This window comes from Puma concolor, chromosome B3 (genome assembly GCF_028749965.1).
Source record: "Puma concolor isolate L17-30 chromosome B3, mPumCon1.1.hap2, whole genome shotgun sequence".
Lineage (NCBI taxonomy): Eukaryota > Metazoa > Chordata > Mammalia > Carnivora > Felidae > Puma > Puma concolor.
In genome coordinates this window covers 42,785,611-42,813,573 of record NC_141672.1, presented here as the reverse complement: position 1 = coordinate 42,813,573, position 27,963 = coordinate 42,785,611, and the positions used below count along the sequence as shown (strand labels likewise).

At 41.0% G+C, this 27,963-nt stretch overlaps 1 protein-coding gene across 1 annotated transcript in view; it reads left to right on the top strand.

The window, feature by feature from the left end:
* LOC147579934 (uncharacterized) overlaps positions 1–27,393 on the top strand; it is a 165,336-nt gene extending 137,943 nt beyond the window's left edge. The window contains exons 3-4 of the mRNA XM_086709640.1: positions 15,536–15,633; positions 27,220–27,393. Coding sequence (XP_086565766.1) covers positions 15,536–15,633; positions 27,220–27,340 — 219 coding nt within the window. The 3' untranslated portion in view covers positions 27,341–27,393. The remainder of the gene's footprint in view (positions 1–15,535; positions 15,634–27,219) is intronic.
* Positions 27,394–27,963: the final 570 nt, after the last annotated feature.

The window sequence follows — 27,963 nt, the reverse complement described above, 5'->3', positions numbered from 1 at the left end:
AAAACAACCCAAGCTAAACAATTCCTTGGAGTGGTCTCCTCAAACTCTACCCAGACATAGCAATTTAGCTTTTGGGAGACATGGTAAACTAGTAGCTTGGACTAACGCCCAGCGTTCTCCAAGATAAGGTAAAAGGAGAGTGTGTGTTTTGGACCAGAGCCACTTCCTCAGAACATGAAATCTAAGGCAGAGAGAGTCTTTGGAGGATCCTTTCTTATTATAATGGAACGCCCCTTCATGTATGCCGTAACAACTGGTCTCCAGGGAGAAAGTGCTTTCTAAGCCCCTCACCCTGGTTTAATCTAGCTGCGCTGAGGCATAAGCCTTGTGTCTTAGGTAGTAAGTCTTAGATTTCCATGGCTGCTTCTTTTTTTCCTGTCAGTGGACCCCACCCTCAACTGGTAGCCCCTGCATTTTTGGACTTGACTAAAATACTGCTCTGCAGGTGTGAGATCTGGAATCTTGAGGGACTGCAGAGGGGCTGGATGATGCAACCAAGAAGTGGGTGGGTATTGGCTTCCTCTGGGTGAGCCTTGACCAATGAGAAATGAGAGGGGGGCCGGATAGATAAATTCTCCCTCCATCCCAGCTTCCGTGGACCATGTTGGGGTACAGTTCCTCCTTGTCCTTCTGGACAAATCTCAGGTGCTATGTGAACATGCCTGCCAAGTGACCTGCTGTGTCCCTTCCCAGTTCATGTGTGGGGGTGGTGCGGGGAAGGGAGATAGCAACCTGCATCATGGTGTTTCTTGACTCATTCTTTTCCTTCCTGCCCTGGGCTTACATCTCCCAAATAAAGTGTTAATACCTTAAATCCTTGTCTCAGGCTCTGCTTTCTAGGGTATCTGGGCTTTGGATACCACACTAATCACTAAACCTTTAACCAGCTCATTAGCAGATTGGCTTAATCAATACATGACATTATTTTCCCTAAGGTCAGACAGAAAACTGATTTAAATATTTTTCATATTCATATTTTAAATTTGTGCAATAACGATCAATACCAACCCTTCTCAACAAGAGTTTGAGAGACTTAAGCCCTAATGCCCTAAGGAACTATTGTATATAATGAACTAATTAATTTCTCTTCTATGCATCAAGAATGTACCATCCTTGAGAGAACTGAAAAAAACGAGCATGCAAATCATTTTCTGCAGGGCTGATTTCTCTTGAGGAATCCTGGTTTTGAAGGGCTGAGATTGTTTTGATTACTAGAGAAGAAATGTGTAATTAATTTATTTATCAGTTTTTCCAGTTTTAGTCCTTGTTTGGCTACTAAGTAACAGTAGAAGTGAACTACCTGATTCTTATTTACTTAATAAATGTTTGAATACTTACTAAGAACTAGGTCCTAAGAAAACAAAGAAGACCAAGGCTTGCTCTCTATTCTCCCAGAGCTGAGCTTAGTGGGAATATAGGGCAGACAGATAGCACACCATGTGCGTCGTAACAGAGGCGTGTGGAAAGCGACATGAGACTGAGGAGGTCGAGGTAATATTCTCTTTCCGTGTTATATGTTTGCCTCACTTTTGTGCCATGTGTAGCATATATAACAGAATATAACTAAAATAAACCATCTTTAAAAAAAACTGTGATGGAATTTTCTTGACTACTTATATTGCAACCATTCTTCTAGATTCTCTAGCAAAAAAAGTTTAGTTCTGTGTGATATCAGACAGGAAAAGAGGTTGAAACTTGCTAACACATCCAATCTTGAGTCTAGGTTGCTTATAATGTTCTTGGTAGAGTACGTCAGTTTTGTCCGACTTCTCATGAAAAGAAAGGTAGAATATCAAAAGTTCTATGTGTTGTTTTTTTGATATATCCCCGATTGTGCTATTCATAAACACTGGGAGACTAGAAATTTGGTGCCAGAATCAAAAGGATGTCTGTCATTTGTATGTTTTGTCAAAGAAAAGGATCTTCAAAAAGTTTTTTGCTGAGGGTCCATTTAAACTCTATTCACATAGTCATAACTGTAAAAATTGCTCTATTAGTTCTAGGGTAGAAGAAGCTTATCACTGAAATTTGCAATTTCAGAAAACACTCTAAAGCATTTTAAAGTATAGAAATAAATCTAGCCAACTCCCTTGAGGAGATATTGTCAGGGAGGTGGCCTTGAGCTATGTTAACTTACATGCCTCTAAGGCAGGGTGGAGTTAATTGCAAAACCTGTGCTGTTTAAGAAAAACAATGTAAAGACTCATTTCTCTCATATAATGTTTCACACAACAGATTTACAAATCCCTGACATTTATAAATTAAAGTTGTACCATAAAGCTAAGGAGGATGAATGCTGTTATTTCAAATGTGATGAAAATTTTCTAAAATTAAGAGTGGAAAATAGAGACAGGTTCGTTCTTTCTTTTTTTTTTCTTTCTTTCTCTTTCTTTCTTTCTTTCTTTCTTTCTTTCTTTCTTTCTTTTTTTCTTTCAATACATTGGAACACAATTTCATTCTTGGATCTTAAAACAAATAATTAAAATTCTATCGTGGGGCAGTCAAGTATGGGAAGGGACCATAGGTAATAAAGTATACCTGTCCCCTGGAGAGGAAAGGAAGAATGTATGGAAAGTCTTACTGAAATCTGTTAGAATCCGCCCCCCCCCTCCTTTTTTTTAAATGCCATAGAAGAGAGGATAGAAGTTACAACTCATTAGTCATGATGAAACAGACCATGTCCCTAAACATCCATGGAACTTCTCTCCTTATTTTCCATTGTGCCCATTGTTCATTTTCATCTTTGTCAATGAATGCAAATCTACATTCTGGACCCAAGTCAGGGTCGCAGTTGGAAAGAACACCAATCCTAATCAAATCCTTATTAAACACACAAATCTTGTTAATAGTCATTCTTTTCTCTTGGGCAAGTATAGGAGGGGGATCCATTTTTCATGTCTAGAAACAATTCCATGAGAAATATAAGCAGCAGAAAATCATTTCAATGGTGATTCTCTGTGATTTCATAATTACCTAAAAATCTGATGCTGACTAATTAGCTCTGCTCTATTAGAGAAAAATGAGTTCTGCATTCCCCTTCCTCCAGTGAGGTTTTCTTGTTTATCAATCCCTCATCAAATTTTGGACATAACCTCTACGCCAGCAGGAATGCAAGGAGCACATACAGGCAATTCATCCTCCCCAAATTCTCTAGCAAGCAATGTAGGAGAGAGTTGAAGTCAGAGCTTTTTCTGCGTGGAATCAAAGCTTCTGTCCTTTGGGCTGTGTGATTTGCCTTTCTAGGTCAGCCTCTCCCTTGAATCAGTCAAGAGTTCACAGAATGAAATGTTTAGGGCTTTCTTGTTCCTGAGCCAGGGGTGGCTAAGCCTGCGAAGCAAAACAAATCACCAAAAAAATGTGTAAACAAGGATCAGCTGACTAAGCCTAGTACAAAATGATGCCCGTATCTGTAACTTTGGTGGAAATTTGTGCAAAGGACCACCATGATTTTTTTCTTGTTACCACCTTTTTCCATTAGATGGGTACTGAGCTTTCTGGAGGGGCATCATTAATTCAGAATTCTAGTATGAGATAGAGTTAGGCTGCCTTTGCCAAGGAATTTCCCCCTTGTATATTTGTATCCTTCTTTGTTTGTTCCTCTTTGAGAACATTAGGAAACTACTACACTTGTTCAGAAAAAAAAAAAAAAAAAAAAAAAAAAAAGCACCACCTAGACCTACTAATTGTTTTCTTTAACATGGGCTTATTACCCCTCTGAAGCTTTGGAATGCCTCTAGGTCCCCATGGGAAGTTGAGGATGAATGACAGGCACAGGAGACACGAGGTACTCAGGAAGCCAACTTTCTGCTAGGAAATATTGACTCATCTGTGTTTTACAGTACTATCAGTTGCTTTTTAATGAGCACATACTTTGTAATAGGTAATGTAATCATTGCTTTAAAAAAGCTCTTAGTATGTGCCCAGTACTGTCCTAAGTGTTTTACATTTATTAATCCTTTAAGCTTCAAAGCCTAAATAATATCACCTCATGAAGTAGGTGATATTATTGTCCTCACTAGAGTATAACCTCCATGAGGACTTTGTTTCACTCACACGTACTAGCTGTACAATAAATAAATGACCTCATTTTACAGCCAGGGAAACTTAAAGGTTAATTGTATTGTTCTAGCTCAGTTTCTCAACCTCAGCACTACGAACATTTTGGACTGGATACTTCTTTGTTGCAGGGGCTTTCCTGGACATTGCAGGACCCTGAGCACCCCCTTCACTGTGACAAGCAGAAACATCTCCTTTCTTCCATCCCTCTTCCTTCTCGTCTGCTTTTCTTCACAGGTGTCCGTCAGGCACCACAGGCTCACATCACTCCCAACATTTTCCAACTCCTTCCCCCATTTTTCCTCTCAGGCTATATTGGTTTACCATGCCTACTGTGCCCAAACTGGGTGGCTTGGCACAACATAAATCTATTGTCCCTGGTTTTGGAGTCTAGAAGTCTCCAATCAAGGAGTGAGTAGGGCCAGTCTTTCTGGAGGCTCTGGGGGAGAACTTGTCCCATGCCTTTCTTTTAGCCTCTGGCATCGCCAGCGGTCTTTGGTACTCCTTGAGTTGCAGCTGTATAGCTTCAGTGTCTGCCTCTCTTGTCCTGTGACCATCTTCTCTCAGTGTTTGTGCCTTTGTACGTGTTCTCTCTGTGCATGTCTCTGCTCCTTTTCTTAAAAGGACACCAGTTATATTGGATTGAGGGACCACCCTACTCCACTATGACCTCATTTTAACTAATTACATCTGCAACAAACCCAATTCCAAAGAAGGTCACATTCTGAGGTCCTGGGAAGGCTTTGAATTTGGTGGGAACACTATGAAACTAGGTACACTAGTGTTACCCTCCTGACAAATCTCTTGTATGTTAATCCTGTCTTGGTATCTGCTTCACTGAGAACCCAGACTAATACACAAAATTATAGACCTAAAAACTGGCAAATTCTGGATTTGAACTCCGGCTGTGTAATGGATTCTGTGATATGCTCCCTAGATCCTCCTTCAGGTCTGCCTCTGGGAGTGTTTCTTGCTAGAAGATAGTTCCCAGTTACCAGATGGAATTGTCTTGGATGGAGAGTCTCCTAATCCATGGTCACACCTCCTTCCTAGGTCAGCTCTTCTCTGTAGACTGGTCTACGTGGGGATATACAGATCTGTACCCCTCACCTCAGTTTGAAGTAACTCTGAATTGTCATCCCAGCTTCAGATTTCCCTGTGAAGGCATTCAGCACCTCTCCCTCAGTTTACACCTAAGGGACGTAGGAGTAATCTCTTCTGACCAACTGAGAGAAGGAAAATCCTGAGCTTGGTTTGCAGACGGGTTGACTCAGAAATAGAATGTGAGGAAATAATACAGCTGCATGATAGTCCATTCAAGGGTTGGCCTTCGATGGCAGTGATTATTAGGGAAAATGCCTGAATAAGCCTGTGAATCCCAGCAGTCATGGTGGTTGAGATGGGGACTATGTGTGAGCTCAACAATAAGGGCTCCCAGTTACCACAGCAGATCTAGCTACTGCTTCAGCACATGCTCAATGGCCAGAAGCACAGACTATCATTTGAGGAAACCATCCAGCCTCTCGGTCATAAGTTAACCACATTGGACCCTTTTCACCCTAAAGGGGCAGTGATTTATTTTGACAGATATCTATACTTATTCCAGGCATGAGTTTGACTCCTCTGTCTTTGGGACTTCAGCTCGCACATTTTCTTGAGACTTTTTTGGAGATATTTGAAGCACACATGGGCAAGCAGGGGTTGGAAACATGGAGAATGTCTCCTTCTTGACTTGTTCATAGGCCTCCAGGATTTGTTGTTTACCCATGGAGACACAATGATCTGTTTGATATTTTTATTGTGGGTTGAGATGTTTAGAAAAAACATGTCATGAGCCCTAAGTTATGTTTCAAGTAGCAACCAGGGGCATCTGGGTGGCTCAGTCAACTGAGCCTCTGACTCTTGATTTCAGCTTGGCTCATGATCTCATGGTTCAGGAGATGGAGTCCTGTATCAGGCTCTGCACTGACAGCTCAGCTTGCTTGGGATTCTATCTCTCCTTTCTCTCTGCCCCTCCCCTGCTCATGCGCGCGCTCTCTCTCTCTCAAAAGAAATAAATAAACTTAAAAAAATAACAGAGTAGCAATCAGACTCTGGGGTTAGGAAGGACAGTGTGTTGTAGGATGTATGCATAGTACATCAAATTGTGGGAACTGCTAATTACTCGTTGCCTTTAGCCTTAATCTTTTTTTTTTTTTTTTTTTTTTATTTATTTATTTTTTATTTATATATGAAATTTATTGTCAAATTGGTTTCCATACAACACCCAGTGCTCATCCCAAAAGGTGCCCTCCTCAGTACCCATCACCCACCCTCTCCTCCCTCCCACCCCCCATCAACCCTTAGTTTGTTCTCAGTTCTCAACAGTCTCTTATGCTTTGGCTCTCTCCCACTCTAACCTCTTTTTTTTTTTTTTTTGTTCCCCTCCCCCATGGGTTTCTCTTAAGTTTCTCAGGATCCACATAAGAGTGAAACCATATGGTATCTGTCTTTCTCTGTATGGCTTATTTCACTCAGCATCACACTCTCCAGTTCCATCCACGTTGCTACAAAAGGCCATATTTCATTTTTTCTCATTGCCACGTAGTACTCCATTGTGTATATAAACCACAATTTCTTTATCCATTCATCAGTTGATGGACATTTAGGCTCTTTCCATAATTTGGCTATTGTTGAGAGTGCTGCTATGAACATTGGGGTACAAGTGCCCCTATGCATCAGTACTCCTGTGTCCCTTGGATAAATTCCTAGCAGTGCTATTGCTGGGTCATAGGGTAGGTCTATTTTTAATTTTCTGAGGAACCTCCACACTGCTTTCCAGAGCGGCTGCACCAATTTGCATTCCCACCAACAGTGCAAGAGGGTTCCCGTTTCTCCACATCCTCTCCAGCATCTATAGTCTCCTGATTTGTTCATTTTGGCCACTCTGACTGGCGTGAGGTGATATCTGAGTGTGGTTTTGATTTGTATTTCCCTGATAAGGAGCGACGCTGAACATCTTTTCATGTGCCTGTTGGCCATCCGGATGTCTTCTTTAGAGAAGTGTCTATTCATGTTTTCTGCCCATTTCTTCACTGGGTTATTTGCTTTTCGGGTGTGGAGTTTGGTGAGCTCTTTATAGATTTTGGATACTAGCCCTTTGTCCGATATGTCATTTGCAAATATCTTTTCCCATTCCGTTGGTTGCCTTTTAGTTTTGTTGGTTGTTTCCTTTGCTGTGCAGAAGCTTTTTATCTTCATAAGGTCCCAGGAATTCACTTTTGCTTTTAATTCCCTTGCCTTTGGGGATGTGTCGAGTAAGAGATTGCTACGGCTGAGGTCAGAGAGGTCTTTTCCTGCTTTCTCCTCTAAGGTTTTGATGGTTTCCTGTCTCACATTCAGGTCCTTTATCCATTTTGAGTTTATTTTTGTGAATGGTGTGAGAAAGTGGTCTAGTTTCAACCTTCTGCATGTTGCTGTCCAGTTCTCCCAGCACCATTTGTTAAAGAGACTGTCTTTTTTCCATTGGATGTTCTTTCCTGCTTTGTCAAAGATGAGTTGGCCGTACGTTTGTGGGTCTAGTTCCGGGGTTTCTATTCTATTCCATTGGTCTATGTGTCTGTTTTGGTGCCAATACCATGCTGTCTTGATGATGACAGCTTTGTAGTAGAGGCTAAAGTCTGGGATTGTGATGCCTCCTGCTTTGGTCTTCTTCTTCAAAATTACTTTGGCTATTCGGGGCCTTTTGTGGTTCCATATGAATTTTAGGATTGCTTGTTCTAGTTTCGAGAAGAATGCTGGTGCAATTTTGATTGGGATTGCATTGAATGTGTAGATAGCTTTGGGTAGTATTGACATTTTGATAATATTTATTCTTCCAATCCATGAGCAGGGAATGTCTTTCCATTTCTTTAAATCTTCTTCAATGACCTTCATAAGCTTTCTATAGTTTTCAGCATACAGATCCTTTACATCTTTGGTTAGATTTATTCCTAGGTATTTTATGCTTCTTGGTGCAATTGTGAATGGGATCAGTTTCTTTATTTGTCTTTCTGTTGCTTCATTGTTAGTGTATAAGAATGCAACTGATTTCTGTACATTGATTTTGTATCCTGCAACTTTGCTGAATTCATGGATCAGTTCTAGCAGACTTTTGGTGGAGTCTATCGGATTTTCCATGTATAATATCATGTCATCTGCAAAGAGCGAAAGCTTGACTTCATCTTTGCCAATTTTGACGCCTTTGATTTCCTTTTGTTGTCTGATTGCTGATGCTAGAACTTCCAGCACTATGTTAAACAACAGCGGTGAGAGTGGGCTAGCCTTAATCTTATATCTCTTTATTAAAAAGGTTCTTGAGAACGTGTAAAAGATCCATAATAAAGTAACAGAAATTATTAAAATAGAAAAATAAGATCAAAGAAGAAATGTTAAAGTCATAGCTATTTTTAGCTTGCCCATCTTTACATCTAGAAGCTAATTGTAGATGGGATGAAACAAGAGGGACTCTAAATATCTTCAGAGTTATAGGCTGGGCTGTGCTGGATGAGAGTGATCACAGATATTGGTGGCATGGTTGTTACAACCCAAAGTTGAAAATGAAGGAGCCAGAGCAGAAAGAGATCTTCCAAAAGAAAGAGATGTTTCAAAATTTGAAGGCTTCTCGATGGCATAGCTGCAGGAGAGAATAAGAAGACGTGGGAAAGGCAGATTTTATTGGCAAGTTTAGGACTGGAGATAGGAGGGAAAAACAGTCTGAGTTGTGAAGACAATCTCTCGGGACTTTCTCACTCATATTCAAGTTCCTGTGTCAAGGTCTGAAGGGAGACCCTGATCTTTGGATTAAGAAGTCTGGAGATGCAAGGACAATGAAAAGACAAAGGATGGTGTGTCTGGATAGTGGAGAGGTAACATGTGGTCAGGGAACACATTGTGTATACATGTCGTGTGTTTTCTAGGGAGAAGAGTCATAGTTTCCAACAATTAATTGAAGCTTTCTGTCACTTAAAAATAGGTTAAAAGACACTGGCTTTTATAAAAGTGAGCAGAATTATCCTGGGCATATAAGATCCTTCATGATTTGTTTTTTGAATTTGGCTTTCTAGCATTTACCCATCCCCTATGCTATTGTTCTCTGATGATAATGGCCTATGCATCATTTGCCCACTGTTTTTCCCTCACCATGCACAGCTATTCCTGCTGTCTGGAATGCCTTGTGCTCATATTTCCTTCAGAGAATATCTCCTTATCTTTCAGAGAACCAGATGAACCATTGTTTTCTCCATATGTCCTTCTTCAGCACCCAGACAGAGTTGGCTGGCCCTCCTTTGTAACTACCTCTGTTGTATTCCAGATTAAGCGGCATTAACTTGATTTGTTACAGGTCTATTTTTTTCTCTAGATTGTGAGTTTGTTCCTGAGGCGAAGGACTGCCTTATTTTCCCTGTAGGCCCAGTGCTGGGCCCAGAGAAGGTCATAAAATGCTTCTTGAAAGTGTAAACTTAGAAACGAGGAGTTCCAGAAGTGGCTAATTAGGTGTCCTCCAACTTAAGTCACCAAATAAGGGAAATATTTCTAGAAGCATAATAGAGGTGTGAGTTTGCACAGGGAAGATGCATATTAAGTGTGTGTGAAATGAATCTTAAATAACGTTACAAAAAATACCTTCTGGGGAATCTAAGACCAAGATAAAAACCCATTTGTCTTTGCCGACAGAGGCATGGTCTGGCTCCCATTCTCTTTTCTGTGATTCTGGGACCCAGGAGCTAAATTTTAGAAAGCGAATAGTTTAGTGATAAACTAGACAAATATAAGAATACAGATGATAAGAAAAAAACATTTCCTTTATTTTGCCTTCTTTCCATTGTGTTACTCAGTCACTATTTCTAGGGTGACATGTTGGTCATAGTCAAGGAGAAAGGACAAGAATTGGTATTTGCAAAAGAGTTGTATATTTTGGTGTGGAAGCATTCTATTTTTTTTTAATCCCATATATTTGGTTAAGCAGTATTATTTGTGTTCATAAGCTCAGTGTTTTCATAGAACAAAACCTCACCAATTTATACTAAATTAAGATACTATGAAGCGAAATACTGTGGATTACGTACTTTGCACTTTTTAGTGCATCATTAAAGGTAACAGACTACAACAAAGCATTGATGGAGAAATCCGGTTAGCATGCTTTAATAAATATATGACTGTCTTTTTGATAAAGCCTAAACCTTTTGGGGCACCTGGGTAGCTCAGTCGGTTAAGCATCTGACACTGGCTCAGGTCACGATCTCGCAGTTCCTAAGTTCAAGCCCCGTGTTGGGCTCTGTGCTGACAGCTCAGAGCCTGGAGCCTGCTTCAGATTCTGTGTCTCCCTCTCTCTGCCCCTCCTCCATTCACACTCTGTCTCTCTATGAAAGATAAATAAACATTAAAAAAAAATTTAAGCCTAAACCCTTTTATGTATAAATATTACAAAGATATTTGAAATTTTAGGTTTCACAGTAGGATTAGTGAGGTCTCCTATAATTTTATTAATATATTTGCTTATATATGCTATGTATTTGCTTAAACAATTTCTTTTGTCATAGATGTGAAAGATAGAAACTTTGGCTCCTTTCTGGTCCAGTTATTATGAACAACAACAACAAAAAGAATGATGATTTGAATAAATTTTTAACTGTGCTTGTGTTTATTTTAACTGAGCCATATGCATTGCATTAGCTACTGACTCTCATCAAGAAACTAGTGAATATGTTTAGAAACATTTTGAATGCTCAGAGAAGAATTTGGCCAGCAGGATGTCTTATAGTCTAACCAGCATGAGCGCCTGTTTGCTCCATGGTGGGGGTAACTGCTTTCTCAACAAATTCTGAAGGTGAAGAACAGGAGTTGAAGGATTCATGTCCTGCCGTGTAAGCAGATAATGGCACTTGAACTGCTTCTCTACACAGGCAGGAGGCCAGACTTCACAATTTTGTTAGAGACTTCTTATTTCTTAATATCTGTATCATTAGTCAACAGATGGAGTTCTGTCTGGAATCTTATTTCAAGAAAGCCGCCCCCCCTCCCCGCTAGATAATCTCCTTAAACTATAATTGACAAGTGGAATGAATTTCAATTCCCTAAATCTTGGATGAGTGTACTAAAAGTTGTCCAATCCTTCAAAGTGTGGGGCACATTGTTTCCATAAATATTTATTGAACATTTACTGGGTGCCAAACATTTTCCTAGCAACTGGGATACAATGGAAAATAAGAAAGACACTGTCCTTATTTTTTAATGAGAGTCAAAAACCAGGATTTGGGTACAAATACTCTTAAGTAATAGAATTTTTCATGTTTATCAAGAAGGTTGGGACTACAGTTCTGTTCTTGTTGTTCTTCACCTTTTCAGGTGAAAAAGAGGGAGATTTTTCTAGAGTATAAGAACTTTGTTTTCTCCCCTATAAAAAGAGTAGTCAACCTCTCCAATCAGCTTTTTCAAACCACATTTTGTCAACTCAGGAATTGTTATAGCTGAGTTCAGAGAGAGATTCTCTTTCAATGTTTTGAAGGCCAGTTATTATAGATGCATCTAATAAACCACAGCCCAGGTTCTCAGTCTAGTTTTGGGGGCTTTACTGCTCATGGTGGGACAATCTATCTTTATATGTTTCTCCTGCCACTTGTCAATGACATTGGGATAGGAAGTTTTGTCTAAAATTTTGATCTGGTTCAAGGGAGATGCACGTAGCACGGGCAGAGCTTCCCTACAGGTATGCTGGGGTTCCTTGGGGGTGTTACGTATAGAGTAGGTACGTGCCAAGGTACTGTTTCTTTCTTACTCTGGGAGGCCAGATGGGGCCTGGGGCAGCCTCTTGCCATAAACGTACTAGTCCATTTGTCCTGTTGCACTATATGAGTTTATCATACTATGAGTTTATTATGTGCCATGATCAAGATTGGGAAGGACTGTCTTAGGGTATTACTCAGGTGGAGAGGAATTCTGCTGTTAAGAAAGGTCCTCTGATGTGTTCCAATGCCCAGGCCTAGCTGGGCTTCTGAGAGTCATCAGGAGTAGGGAGCTGATGAAAAGGGGAACTAGTATCACTCTGCACAAAAACGTAAATTATTCTTCCTGTTGTGGGTAGACAAAGCTGGACAGATTTCTTGTTGGAAGAAAACATTTTTCTTTGTTCTTCTAAATTTAGACTGCACTGCTTCAGAGAATTATTTTTGTTCTTGTTATGTGTATGTCTGCATCATATGTGTGTGTTTTGTCCAGAAGTTATCTGCAGTACCCTAGAAGACTAAAGGAAGAACCTGGGGTATAGTAGATCATGTGTCACATCACACTGTGGAGAAATCTCCACGGGCGACTATATTTGAAATACCATAACCTGACTTGGATTATTGACCAGAACACATTCTGGATGAATAATCCCAGGATTGGAAAGATATTGTTGGAGACTGTGGAGGACCACAGATTGCCTTGGTATGGTTGCAGATCAGTCCTAGAGAGCGGATGGAGAGTCACTCTGGGAAGGACAGAAGAAATAGCTCTGTCTTCAAAGGGTAAGGGAAAGATGGACTATAAGACAGGGAATTGAGATTTGGAATTGGGCTGTATCCTAAGGGGAGTCCCTAAGAAGAGTTTATCTTGGTAAATTCCTACAGACATCGAACAATCATGCTTAGTGTTCAGTATTAATTTATTTCTATGCTGTAGTATCTTCTAGCTATCTCCAAACCTTCAGTAAAGTCTATTGCACCCATACCACTTGGGGTGTTAGATGAGGAACTAAAGGAAGGAGCACTGAAGAGTTCTTCTCCTGGCCCCATCTGCCTAGGCCAGCCTCTTGTTAAGGACAAACCATGTTCTTAGCCTTCTTCAGGGGATTCCCAGAAGCATCACAAGTGGAGGTCCAATGTTGTCTTGAGACCAGTGAGAGGGTCAAGTGATAGGTACACGGGGACCCGTCAAAGCTCCCTTCCCCTCAAGTGTGCTAGATAAAGGTCAACCTAGAAAGGGTGGAGGGAGACACCAGCCCTCACTTCAGCTCACTGAAGTCCTGTGCACATGTATCCTTCCTGGGTCCACTCTGAAAGATGCCTGCTGTCTTCATGTCCTGGGGGATGTGTGTGAGTGTGAGACACACAGTGGCAGCCATACTCAGCCACATATGTGGAATGCTGAGAACCCTCATTAATATACATATTCTATCTTCAGCCATTATATTTTAGGAAAAAGTAATGTGATGGTTTTATTTTATTTTATTTTATTTTATTTTATCTTATCTGATTTAATTTTAATTTTATTTTATAAAGAGAGCATGTGAGCAGGGGAGAGGGGCAGAGAGAGAGAGAGAGAGAGAGAGAGAGAGAGAGAGAATCCTAAGCAGACTCCACACTCAGCATAGAGCCCGACATGAGACTCGGTCCCATGACCCTGGGACTATGACCTGAGCCCAAATCAAGAGTTGGATGGTGAACCAGCTGAGCTACCCAGGTGCCCTGTGATGGTTAATTTTAATGTCAAGTTAGCTAGGCTATGGTGTCAAGTTGTTTGGTCAAACACCAGTCGATATGTTGCTACGAAGATAATTTTTAGATGTAATAAACATTTATAATCAGTAGACTTTGAATAAAGCAGTTTACTCTCTGTAATGCGGGTGGGCCTCATCTAATCAGTTGGGTTTTGCTCTGAGACCACAACGTAGAAACCTTGCCTGAATCTCTTGCCCACCAGCCTGCTGTGCAGATTTCAGTCTGAAACATCAACTCTTACCTGAATATAGCCTGCTGGCCTGCCCTACAGATTCTAGATTGCCAGTGCCCAGACTTACATGAACTAATTCCTAAAACTCAATCTCTTTCTCTTTCTCTCTCTCTCTCTAGATATATCTATCTTTCTCTCTCTGTCTATATACAGTATCTATATAATATATAATTATGTATAATAAATATAATATATAATATATATACATTGTATCTATTATATTATATAACATAATATAAATATATCTATCTATATTGTATCTGTATCCTTATTTATCTATTTATGTGGCTACAGATATCTAGATCTAGATCCATCTGTCCTACTGGTTCTGTTTATCTGGAGAATTCTTACTAAAACAGGAAATCTGAAAGGGAATAAATATTTAGTGTGTGGTACTGGAATTAGTCAACATCCTAATAGATTCAGCATATTTTGCTGACTTCTACCTAGAATTCCCATGAACATGCGTCTAAAAACCTTTGTCTGCTTGGGAAACCACGTAGAACTCTGCTCTCGGTCCAGGGCTTCTGGTGAAATATCTTTGAAAGCATTGTCTACTTGCCTCCATGTCCTTCATTCTTATCCAGGGACTAGAAAATGGCAATGTCCACACCCTTATGTCATCCCGTATTGTCTTTGTCCCATTAGCAGCCGCATGTGGCTGTCTGTGGTGAGTAATTGAACAATCGCTCAGGGAAGTGAACGTGCTAATGATACGTGGCAGTTTTACAAACACTGTCTGTTTGAGTTAGACCCGAAGTGTCCTCTGATTTAAAGATTCTTCGGTGACTATCAGAGTCTTGGGAATGATGCTGGCCAGAAAGAATGTGCCTGGCCATTATTGTGCCAATTTTATAATTCATCTTTTAATAATCTGTAACTGAAGAGCTGAGTGGAACTCATCAAACCCTGCCTTGTTTCTCACTGGGGAGCTTTCTGCGTTTTGTTACTGAGCCAAAGCTGAATGCAGCTGCTGGAGCTGTCACCGGTATTCTGGCTCACCCAAATATTGATAATAATTACTCTTGCTTCACGTGGAAAGCATTTATTTAAATATGTGTAATGGAAAGACTGTTATTATTGATATTAAAACTTTGCAGTGAGTACATCACAATGTGGATACGACATTCATAAACTGTGTTTGGGAAAAGCTGTATCTTCCCCTGCATAGTATGCAGGACCCTGGGCTGGTATTGTTGATCATCTGTTCTTTATAGAAATAGGGAGAAGTTATTATCAGAGAATAATTAAACCCATGGAAACGTCCAACTGTTGGCAGGCTCTTGCCATCCCCAACACCATACTACAGCTTGTTAGGATCAGCAAAATCAAACAGCTGGGGCATTCAGTCCGAGGGGGGTAAATAGCATAATGAATTTTCTTTACCCTGTCATTATTCCTCTTCTGGCTTTCCTGGATTACAGACACAAGTAGGTCACGTTGCATTTACCCACCCTTTATGCAAAGTGCTTTGGAGTGGAGCCTGGGGCCTGGTCCAACTGGGAATGACCATCTTATTGCCGGAATGAAAAGTTGCTTTTAAACCTTGTCAGCCACATTACCAGGAAGCCCTTTGCTGGCACAAACCCACTGCTTTCTATTTCCTTCTTATATTTTTCCCTTTTTTGTCCTCCTTGCCTTTCCTTATTTGCCTGCCCTGGTGGTCTTTTGTTTCCTGAATCAAATCCTCTTTGTTCTTTATGATGTGGGACATCTTAGTTCCTCTAATCAAGACAATTTTACATCATAGATCGTGTCTGATCACCTCCAAGGGAACGTTTGGAGCCTTGTCGAGGTAGGCTTTGAGCAGCAAGGACCTCATCTGGGCCTCAGCTGTATCCACAACAGGTAAGTTGACCTGATGACTGTTTGTACGGGGCTAAGGAGATCTTGTGAGAAACAGCCCTTGGGGTGGAGGGGGATTTTATCTGAACATCTTACTCATCAGAGAGAAGGAGGAAGATGGAGTCCAGCCATGGAGTTGATATGAGACTCGAATCACAGCCCAGCTCCTGGAGCCCTTCTGGGCTTGGAAGAGAGGGGCAACTGTAAATAAAAGCCATGCCATGCCAATCTGTGACACATGGGGGCTCAGTGACCTACTGCATAGGGACCCATCTATAGAGTGTGCCACAAAGGCAGGGAGCCTCTTCTCCATGGGAGGATTGCAGTGCTGGGAGCAATTGCAGGCAGCAATTGTCCCGTCTGCCAGGTGGCCCCCAGCAGAAGTGTGCCGTGCTTCCCAGAGCAGCCTCCGCCAGCCATGCACTGTGGGTGCTGTGGGAACCGCACATGGAAGACAGACTCTGGAGACTCCCAGAAATACATGAACGGGGAGCACTCCTCAGGCAGCTGGAAATTTCTTATTAGCACATTGGACCGGTGTCAGAAAAATGGAGAGATGAATACTAATGATTTAGACCATATTTGTCCAAATGGGATGGTGATCCTTGGGGGACCCTGAGTTCCGTTAGAATATGCCTGAACAAATGGACAATACACCTTTGCCCTTCTCTTACACATGTATTAGGTGGTCCACCTTGGGTGGTCAGATCCTTATTCCATGTTTTCTGAGTTCTTTGCCAAAAACGGTGAGCTAAGTTCCTTAAGAAGCGCTTCTGGATTTCCCAAGTGATCTTAGATCAAAGCAAGAATTAAGAATCGTTTTTGCCTTAAAATAGAGCTGAAGTCTAAAATTTGACCAGCTATCTAATTGCCTATTGGCTAATGAAGAAGTTTGTTTCCAATGACTAGCTTTTGTGACTTAAGTGGATTCACTGGAAAGAAAAACTGGAGAAAAGTTTAGCAGACATAATATCTTTAAGACAGAAAAACACTGGGTAAAAAACAAAGTGATGAAAAGAATGTCATGCTTAGCCAAGTCAGCCATTTAATGACAAAACTTCTCTTGTTTAAATTGGGGACTGTCTATTTTGGCCGATTTAAGTAGTCTTAAAGAATATTCTTCATTTCTGAAAGCTTTGTTATAAGAAAGCCAAGTAGTCGGAATGTACTGATAAGTTTCAGAGCACTTGTGTTTTTGGGTAGACTTGAAGTTCAGAAAGATGCATCGTATAATTTCATAGAAATCCCTTATAATGCAGTATGAAATTATGCTCACATCCTCTGAAGTGTTTCATAACAGCTCTGGCCACATCTTGGATATTCATTGTCTGAGAATGTATAATTTAAGAAATTGTAAAGATATGGTAGAATTCTGATCTAAAGAATTCTCAGGGAATGGATTGCCACTCACTTGAAAGTTATGTAAGCTCTTCTAAAACAATTCTCAACCTCTGCTACCTTCATTCCCCCAGTGCAAAAATTTCAGAGCTTTCAAGGATGTGTTCTTCCAGCTTGGTCTGGTGATCTGTAATATCGTAAAGAATTTGTTGGTTCGTGGGATACTTCCCATTCATTTGATGCCATGATTTTAGGGCTTGCCTTCTGCTCTGTTTTTGTGCTCAGCTGACTGTTAGTTTCTTGCGAAGTTGCTAAGTGATAATTAAGGCCTTAGCTTCAGGCAGGGGGACTGACCGACCCTTCAAAAAAAAAAAAAAAAAAAGAGGCCAAATTTGGTGTATCTCTGGTAGATGAGCATATTTTAGGGGAAATTTTAAATCAGAATTTTAGGGGTGCCTGCGTGGCTCAGTCTGTTGAGCATCAGACTCTTGATTTTGGCTCAGCTCATGATCTCTTGGTATGTGAGATCAAGCCCCATGTCAGGCTCTACACTGATCATGCAACCTACTTAAGATTCTTTCTCTTTCTCCCTTTGCCCCTCTCTTGGCTCATGTGCTCTCTCTCTCTCTCTCAAATTAAAAAAAAAATCATAATCTGAAAGAGTTTTGTAACAAAAATCTTAAAAACAAAGGACTTGAGGAATTGTACTTAGCATTGATGTTTCTTGAGAACTTGAGTCTCAATCTAGTGATGAAATGAATGGTAATGTGATGGGTGCTTGGGGGCCTGGGGACATCAAACAATATCCTTTAAATTCTACTATTTTTTTTTTAAAGGTTATTTATTTATTTTGAGAGTGACAGAGACAGAGCAAGTGGGGGAGGGGCAGAGAGAGAGGGAGAGAGAATCCCAAGCAGGCTCCACACTGCCAGCTCAGAGCCCAGCACAGTGCTTGAATTTACGAACCGTGAGATCATGACCTGAGCCAAAACCAAGAGTCAGACGCTTAATCGACTGTGCCACCCAGGTGCCCCTCAATTCTACTATTTTTAAGGTTGGCTTTCTTGTGGGCTGTTCCAAGAAGCTAACAATTTTCTCTTTGTCTTTCTTTTTTAATTTTTTAAAATTATTTATTTTAAATAAAATTTATTTATTTTAAATTGTTATTATTTTTTAAAATTGTTTATTTTTTTAAGAGAGAGAAAGACAACATGAGCAGGGGAGGGGAAGAGGAGACACAGAATCTGAAGTGGGCCCCAGGCTCTGAGCTGTCAACATAGAACATGATGTGGGGCTCCAACCACAAACTGTGAGATCATGACCTGAGCCAAAGTTGGTTGCTTAACCGACTGGGCCACCCAGGTGCCCCTCTTTGTCTTTCCTGTGAATCAGTGGTTGGGGTTTCTTGACTTGAGCTTTGCTTACAAGTGTACTTCTTTCAGAGGAACTATTCCAGTCTGGAGAAGTTGTATGCAAATGCATATATGGTGAATTGAATACTGCTTTAACTCTTTAAGGTCAGCACATTTTAAAGAATTTGTGTGTGTGTGTGTGTGTGTGTGTGTGTGTGTGTGTGTGTGTGACCTTGCATGGTGAAGAATGACCAAATAATTCATTTACTTGGGGGAACCCAGGTTTTTCATGTACCAGATCCACTTTAAATTTTTTTTTTTTTAATTTGATGTTTATTTATTTTTGAGACATAGAGAGACAGAGCATGAACGGGGGAGGGTCAGAGAGAGAGGGAGACACAGAATCTGAAACAGGCTCCAGGCTCCGAGCTGTCAGCACAGAGGCCAATGCGGGGCTCGAACTCACGGAGTGTGAGATCATGACCCGAGCCGAAGTCGGTCGCCCAACCAACTGAGCCACCCAGGCGCCCCATCAGATCCACTTTAAATGGGATGATCTTTTATAGTGTGGTCTGCTCTGGGGGCATCTGTGTGGCTTAGTTGGTTGAGTGTCCAACTTTGGCTCACATCATGATCTCATGGTTTGTGAGTTCGAGCCCCACATCAGGCTCACTGCTGTCAGCAAAGAGCCTGTTTTGGATCCTCTGTTCCCCTTCTTTCTGCCCCTTCCCCACTTGTGCTCTCTCTCTCTCTCAAAAATAAATAAATCTTTAAAATATATATATATGGTGTGGTCTACTCTGCACCAGAACTTTTATCTGGAAAGTCAATTAGGGCATCAGATTTCCCATACTGCTGCTTCTCCTGAATATAATTCTTTTCTACTCAGATATTGATTAAAGAAAGTAAAGCAGTGGAACTATGGATTTGACCTATAAGGAATGTAGTTCAAAGAAAAGTGTTGGAGAATTAGAATTACTAGTTGTTTGTTTGTATGTTTGTTTGTTTGAATTCCTACAATTCACAGGGTTGTAAAGATAGGTCCCTAGTGGCAATCTAATTTTAATATCTTGTGTTTCTTTATCGAAGGCATACACATTTGGATACAAAAGTGTCACGATACTCAGCACTTTACTTAATTTTTAAAGTTCATTTTTAAACATACACATTTGTGTTTCTGGAATATATTTGACTCGATAAATATTTATGCCTTCCTCTTCCATTTTTCTTTTGTTGCTATTGTTTATCCCCTACAGAGCATTTGCAGGCATCAACTTTCATGCAGGCCAGACTGGGGCAAGGGTGGGGCCAGTGCCGTGGGTGGGGGGAGTGTAAATGGTGAGGGTCCAGGGTGCACAACCCACTTGATACTGGAGGCCTTTGGGGGGCTGGAGTTGGTTGGGAGAGGGGGAATGGAGGGTAGGAGGAGCCCCAAGGTAAGCACAGCAGGGGAGCTATTGTGGCAAGAAAATGAGGAAGGGCTGAGAAGAGCTAAATTAAAGAAAATACAAAGGAGCAAAAGAGATGAGAGAGAACACCCAAAGAGAAGGGAGAGACTTGACAGAAGAGGAAGTGAGGGGTATGTAAAGTACACAAGGATGAAAGGTAGGGTATGAAGGGAGGGGCTGGCCTCTGTTTAAGAACATTAAGAATAGGAAGTGATTAATACAAGACCGGGAACAGAGGATTGGTCTCAGAGGGTGAGGAAGTAGTTTTCTAGAATGTTCTGTGTCTGCTTTCTTCTCTCTCTCTCTCTCTCTCTCTAAAACTGAGAACAAGGATCGGGGGGCTATGAGGAGACCCTTCTTTATCTCTTCCCAGCTTAGGACAGGTTGTGTGGGGACTGTCCTGCCGGTGGTAAGAGATACCATATAGAGCCTGTAGGGTCTGACAGATGTGTTATTCCTCCCTCTGTGACCTCAGGCAAATAGCTGAGTCCTCTGAGCCTCAGGCTTTTCATCTGTAAAATAAGATGAGAGTATTTACCTCCCCAAGTTGCTGCTGGAAATGAGATACTGTGCCATGTGCCTGAATTTAATTCTTAATCTCCTCTCAGCCTCTTTCAGAAAATTGCCTCATGGGTATTGGGAGTTACTGCTCTGTGAGAATGCCCAGGGACAATCACTGAGGGGCACATGATTCTCTGGGACTGGAGTGGCCATTAGTCCCTCACAGGCCTAGTTCTAGTTCCCCCACATCTAGTGGAGATGGAACTTAAGGACTTCATCTGTCTCCAGCACAGTAGCCTGCAAAGCACTGGTTCTCCAGTTCACCCTCCATAGGATGCAGCTCAGTGTGTTGCTTACACATCTTTTTGGGCTAACCTGCTTAATTACTCTACAATCCAAATGTATACAAAAATCAACATAACCAGTCAACTTCTAACTTTTAATTTTGATTGTAATAATCACGTACTCCCTCTATAATAGTCTCCTTGAATATTTTAGACCTCCTTGCCATGAAATCATGATGAAAAATGGTGGAATAACTGGTCATGGCATTGATATTTTGGGGCCTGGAAACCTTAACTGATATCCTTTAAATTTAGTGAGGCTGGCTTGCCTGTGGGTTCTTAAAAAGAAACTCACAATCTTTCTCTTGTATAGGATAAGTGATTTTGCTGTTTTGAACTTAGAGTTTGCCTCCTGGTACACTTCTCTTCAAGCTCAGAGTTGATTTCATTTATTTCCCTCTACCATGTACTCTCCCCTGCGCTCATCCCCATCTTCCTCCTTTTCACCTTTTTTTTTTTTTAAATTGAATAAATTTGACATGTAACATTGTGTAAATTGAAGGTTTATACAATTTAAATTTACCTTGATACATTTATATATTATAATATGGTTGCCATTGTAGTGATATTTACCACATGATGCAATTATAGTACAATATTATTTATATTCCTTATATTATGTATTAGATCTCTATTCACTACTTGTTGAAAGTTTGTTCTCTTAAACACCGTCCGTCTTATCCCCACCTCCACCCCACCTCCCAGTAAGCACCATTTTACTCTCTGTTTTCTTTCTTTTTTTACAGTAAGGTTTGACTTTTTTTTATATTCCACATATAAATGATGTCTTATGGTACTTGTTTTTCTCTGACTTACCTTGCTTAGCATAATGTGCTCATGGTCCATCCACTGTTGTTGCAAATGAAAGGATATCCTCTTTTCTTGTGGCTGAGTAATTTCCCATTGTGTATCTGTACCACATCTATTTTATCCGTTCATCTGTTGATGAACATTAGTTTCTGGGTCTTGGCTGTTATTTATTCATTCTTTCTATCTGAGATTCAGTGTGGATCTAGAAAATGGAGTTAATATTACTTCTTTTGCCAAGCAATCATGAAAATAAAATGCAACTATGTAGTTGTTAAGTACACAGAAGATATCTAGGAGGTCTTCAATAAATAATAGTTATGAATGAGTACAGTATAGATTTTGCATATATTTGAATTATTAATTCACAAATAACAGGATAAGAGGGGCACCTGGGTGGCTCAGTGAATTGAGCTTCCGACTTCAGCTCAGGTCATGATTTTGTGTTTGTTGGTTCAAGCCTTGCCTTGCATCAGGCTCTGTGCTGATGGCTCAGAGCCTGGAGCCTGCTTCGGATTCTGTGTCTCCCTCTCTCTCTGCCCCTCCCCTGCTTGCGCTCAGTCTCTCTCAAACAAACAAACAAACAAAAAGTGAAAAAAAAATTGAAAAAAAAAACCACCCAAAAAGCAGGCTAAGAGATGAAGCAGAAAAGGCAACACAACCAAGCGTGAGGAGTTCTAAATTCTAGATTCACATGGAACATTTTGTCCTCTGCTCATTTTCTGGGAATTTTCCTCCCAACCACATTGTTGTGGTGGAAGCAGTCATGTTACCATGTGACCGTGTTCCTGGGTTTTGAGTTCTTGATTGAGAAGTTGGCAGCTGACTTAGCGGGGTCAGTGAGTTTATTCCCTGAATTTGGGCTTCAGGTGGGGAAGTCAAGGAAGCAGGTTGAGAGAGAAAGAGAGAAAAGGACACTGAAGCAGCAGGTGTAGAGGAAAGGGAAATCAAGGCTGCAGACAGGGCTTGGATTCCGTCAGGTTCCTGAGTCTGCTTATATTTCTGCCCTCAAGATCCTGGAGGCATTTCTGTATCCATGTGGTAATTATTCTCCTTTTTTGCTTAAACTAGTCTGAGGTAACATTCTGTTGCTTGCAACTAAAGGGCCTAACTAATACAGTGACCAAGTAGACATATATGTATCTCAGGACCTCAGTTTTTTTTTTTTTATCCATAAAATAAGCAGTGTAAACTGAATTATCTATGCGACTCCTTTGTTTCTGTAATTTTAGATGTTTGTGTGTGTGCTTATCTGTGTGCATGTGTGGTTGTGGGAGGTGATAAGGGTTTAGGCAATCATGAGGTTCTCCATCTGTTGCCAGATAAAAATGTTAAATGGGCCACAAATGATAAATGGAACCCAAACCAGCAAGTTTTAGACAGTAAACACTTTGAGGGGGTTGTCAACTGCACATATGACATGTTGGTTACATAGAAACACAGCTTTCAATTATTTACCTGGAGTCACTTCTTTTTTTTTTTTTTTTTTTTTTTTTTACATTTATTTATTTTTGAGAGACAGAGATAGAGCACAAGTCGGGGAGGGGCAGAGACAGAGGGAAACACAGAATCCGAAGCAGGGTCCAGGCTCTGAGATGTTAGCACAGAGCCCGACACGGGGCTCGAACTCACAAACTGTGAGATCATGACCTGAGCTGAAGTCGGACACTTAACCGACTGAGCCATCACCCAGGCGCCCCTTCCTGGAGTCACTTCTTAACTTCAGGTGTTGATGAGCATAGGTGTCAATGTGTCAAAGAAGGGTTTTTAAATTGCCATTCAGGAAAAGAAGGAAAAACAATTGGAAATTGGTAAATAGGATGCTCCAGAAGGAGGTAATATCAGCACCGATTGATTGTCCCTGAAACCTGAATCTGGGACAACTCTTTTCAAATAACTCCTGACTTTGAAGCAGGGAAGAACAGGTGTGCTGCAGCTGTCCCATCAGGAGAGAGTGTGGCAGGTGCAATAAGGCGTCCTGGCCTCTTGATGATGATTTATGAGCTTTGGGCTTCAGTTGCCATGTGCTTGATGGAGATGTAATTTGTCATTGTTTTAGGGAATGTAGTTCCAAAGATCTGAGAAAGTAAATCCCAGCCCCACCATATTCATGGTTTATTTTTAGGAGATCTTTCTGCTAATCACTTTGGGTGGGTGAGTTTTGTTGCCTCATATCTGGAGTGGAAGAGAAGTTTCTTTGTTTTTTAGTGAGAATTAGCTTTCGTCTATTCTAAACTCAACTTTATTTCCCATACACACATTAAAAGCCATTAACATATCAATATGCACTACTCAAGTTCAGCCTGTAGGGTGGAGTCTGCCAACTATGGGGGTAACACTCTCTTATCCCACAGGCTGTCTTGGTTAGTGGCTAAGAGCCCAGACTTAGCCTTGGACTGCCTAGGTTCAAATCCTAGCTCTGCCACTTATTTGTGTGACCTTGGAGTTATATAACATCTCTGTACCTGAAGCTCCTCATTTATGACATAAAGGTAACCTTAACAGAATGGGTAAACATATGCCAAGCACTTGTATGAGTGCCTGGCACCTGGCAAATGCTATGATTATTCTGAATTAGAGACAGTGATTTATTTCTTCATTAGAAGAACAGGCTTAAAAATCAAGTCTCCCCTGCCCCCATAACAACCGAGACTACCTTAAACCACACTAAGGTAAAATTTGTGTGATGTCTGATGCCTTTCTCAGAATGGATCCTGATGGGAAGGACTGGGAAATCTGATGTTGAAAGAAGGTCCCCGGAAAAGAATCCCAGACCATCCCTGGGTAGCAAACTTTCACTTTCATGGAAGGAGCTCCAGGGCAGATTGAGAGATTTGCCTCTTCTTCTGGTTCTTGCTGCCCTGTCCCGGGAGCCTGGCAAGCCAGGGTTCCCCAGGGAGACCCCCAGTCAGAACTGTGACACTGTGCTCCTCTCACAACAATGGGACGGTTACAGAGTGGGTTTGAAATAAGCCGTCTTTTGCTTTTTCACAGTGTGTCAATAGAGAACGGGGTTCAGGTGAAAAAAAATCACCTATCGTTCTTCATTATCCAGGGAATCACTCACCCACTGCAAAGAACACGCCCCGGGCAGCTGTGAGGATGCAAAGCATCAGGCCCCAAACCAGCTGGCACATCAGAAGGGGTGTTTTCTGGCTCTGCAAAGCTGGTGGTTAGTACATTGTTAGAGCTGGCTCCTGCAGTGATCAGCCCAGCTTTAGGCAAGGGGAACTTAAGAGTAGGGAACATGAGGCCTTGATAGATGGGTTTCACAATCCTAAAGAGATTTTTGTGAGCGGCACTTTCCTTCCCAACATGGGTGACTTGAGAAGCTTTTATATGCATCTTGCTGCATTGTTAGGCAATAATTCTCCGTGGGTCACTCACATGGCTGCATATCTTGTGAGCAGTGACACTGGCTGACCTTCGTCCTGAACAAGAATGTGTGCATAGTGATCAGCCTGGAAGATAGGATCTCCCTCTTGGGCGAAGGGCAGGCATGCTTATTGTCCCTTATAATAAAGATCGCGTCCACCTCTGGAGAAAAGGGCAGGCAAACATCTACTACCTATTATTAAAGATTTGGATTTCCTCAGCTCGGACTTCCCTCTCACAATGCAACCTCCTGTGTGTGCAGATGTTATCATCCCCTTTTTTTTTTGCACAGCCTTAAAATTAGGCATTGGAGTTTGAGAAACTTGCACAACCAACTGCCAATACTCCGGCTACTGCTACTGCTGCGAGTAATTAACTGTCCTTCATCTCTGATCCAGGAGTGTTGCCTCTTCTATCAGCATCCATGAAACTGTGGTACGCTAACTTGCTAGCTTGCAAGTTGGATAAAATACCAGATCCTTTATAATTTTTGACATGCATTCCTTCTAGGCTCGTTGAGATCGTGGAGCAAGTCATAGCATCTGAGCGGTTCGTACCACTGGATGTGATTCTCAGTGGCACACACTAGCTGTTTGAATCAAAGACCCCCTTTCTTCCTGCCAGCTTTCTGGTCTATGTCACTTTTTGGAGAACTTTTTATTTCCGCTTAAAAGTTCAATATCTTCGCTGGGGTTGAAGATTTAGCATGACAACTTATACATTATCACGGCTTTCCTAGAAAAAAACTACTTTCATCCCTCAAGATCTATCCTGGCTTTACCCTTAGAACCCCTCCAATAAAGAATCCAACCTCTCCAAGATTTCCTTCTTGGAAGACAGTTTTGTATGTGCTTAGTTCCATAAATAGGAAGTAATTGAATGAGGCCTTGTATATCCTATCCAAATCTCATATGCTTTCTGCTAAACCATTCTACTTTTCCATAGTAAAAAGAGTAACCACGAATATTTATTGAAGACTTATTCTGGCAAGGCAGTGAAATAAGAGCTTCACGTGTATTCTTCCCTAATCCTTACAACAACTCCGCGAGACAGATTCTTTTATTATCATGTCCACCCAGATGAAAACACTGAGGCTTAGAAAGTTACCTAATGTGTGCAATCTAACACAGCGAATAAATGGGAAAAATGCAATGGGAACCTAACTCTGCTTTCTTAACCATCATACCGCACTGCCTCCCAGGGGGTCCCTGCCCAGTCAGCCTCCAAATAAAATAGGGAACGAAGTTGGCTTTATTGGAATAAATTATACCGCCCACAAAATATTCATTTTAGGTTTTAAAGGTGATCTAAAGTTAATTGCAATGAAATGAAGATTACATACCTTCAATTTTCTATTATAAAGAATCAAAAAGAAACAGTTATGTGCCTTATTATATTTATTTCAGGCTTGTTATTTTGGCTTTTGATAATGTATTTTTATTATTTTTTTAATGTTTATTTATTTTTGAGAGACAGAGAGAGACAGGGTGTGAGTGGGGGAGGGGCAGAGAGAGAGGGAGACACAGAATCTGAAGAAGGCTCCAGGCCTCCTGTTAGCACAGGAGCTGTTAGCACAGAGCCCGACACGAGGCTCGAACTCACAAACCCAGCGAGATCATGACCTGAGCCAAAGTCAGGCGCTTAACCGACTGAGCCACCCAGGCGCCTCACCAGTGTCACGTATCAATGACTATTAGATGACCCATCAACTAGAATTTATTTTTGTCTGTTTGCTCACTTGCACAGGTTTTGCCTTGCACACTATTCTTTTATTTAATTCCTTTGTTAGATCTCACAAGTCCCATTCAGTAAATGGTGTATTATTTGAGCTTTTTTGTATGTCATAATATTTATGAGGCATTATTCCAGACAAAAGGAATTCTGCCTATTGAGGCACATGAGGTACTTCAAGGTACGAGAGCGACAGCAAAATTAACAAAGAAGAATAAGGTGGGTCAAATACAGGTTGGAGCTCAGCTCCCCTGTTTATCATTGGGCAATTTTGTTCGTTTATGAGTCCCTAAAAACTTCATTTTTTTTTCCATTTGTAAAATGGGATAGTATAATGTAACCCACAGAGTTTCTGCGAAGATTAGAATTAATGTGTTTGAGGTAACCAGAACATATTAGGTGCTCAAGAAATGATCGTCATTGATTTTTAAAGGTAATTATGATGATGATTATTAATGTGTATGATTACTAAGTGGCTAATAGGCGTGCGATATTGTTCAAAACATTGTGCACAAATCAAATCAAATTTAATTTCATCCTGACAACACCCCAGGGAGGTAGGTGGTTATTATTTCCTCAGATCACACAGTGACCAGAGGAAAGAGCTGGGATTTGAGTCCATTTCCTTTTGATGACATAGTGCACACTCTTCGTAACCACAGTAACAAGAAAATTTGGTTTCGAATAAAACAGCCCATTCGCTGAGAGTACCAAGGAATGTGTATATGCAAATATGGTGTTGCCTATGAGGATGCACGAGACCTACCTACTCTGTGAATACCACATCTCTGAAGTAAGAAGCTCTCACCATTGATCTCTTAGATCACCTTGCCAATGTTCCACCAACGTAAGTGAATCACAAGTTTAACTCGGGTTTGGTTATTAAAATGATTAGATTCTGTTGTAAAAAGTGAACTTGAACGTATCCCAACATGTAAGGAAAGTATTGTCGAGATGGAACTGTCCATCCACGTACCAAGGAAAGTGGTGGTACAGTGTGGTGTGTTTGTGCGTGTGTGTGTGTGTGTGTGTGTGTGATATGCTTCTGTGCTGTATCTCTGTATTTCTATAGATCTACTTAAATATATAGCCATAGAGTCTTACTAACTAAATCATAACCATGGAAAGAATTCTCCACACCCCCCACCCCCGCCAAGCTAATTTATACATTTCTCTGGCTTTTTGCCTTCATGGAACTTAAATTGATATTCTTTGGGTGCAAAAAATATATATATTTTACTGTAAGTAGATATTCCATACCAAGCATTTCAAACTTTAAATATGAGTACATTTGGCCCCAGACCTGTCGCAATTTGAACTTTTCGGCTTTGGGATACCATTTTCTTGCTCCTGCTACCAGCTGGGCGCCTACCTTCCTCTATGGCATGTGACTAATGCATTTCCAAGGCAGCTGGCTTAGCATTTTACAAGACTCAC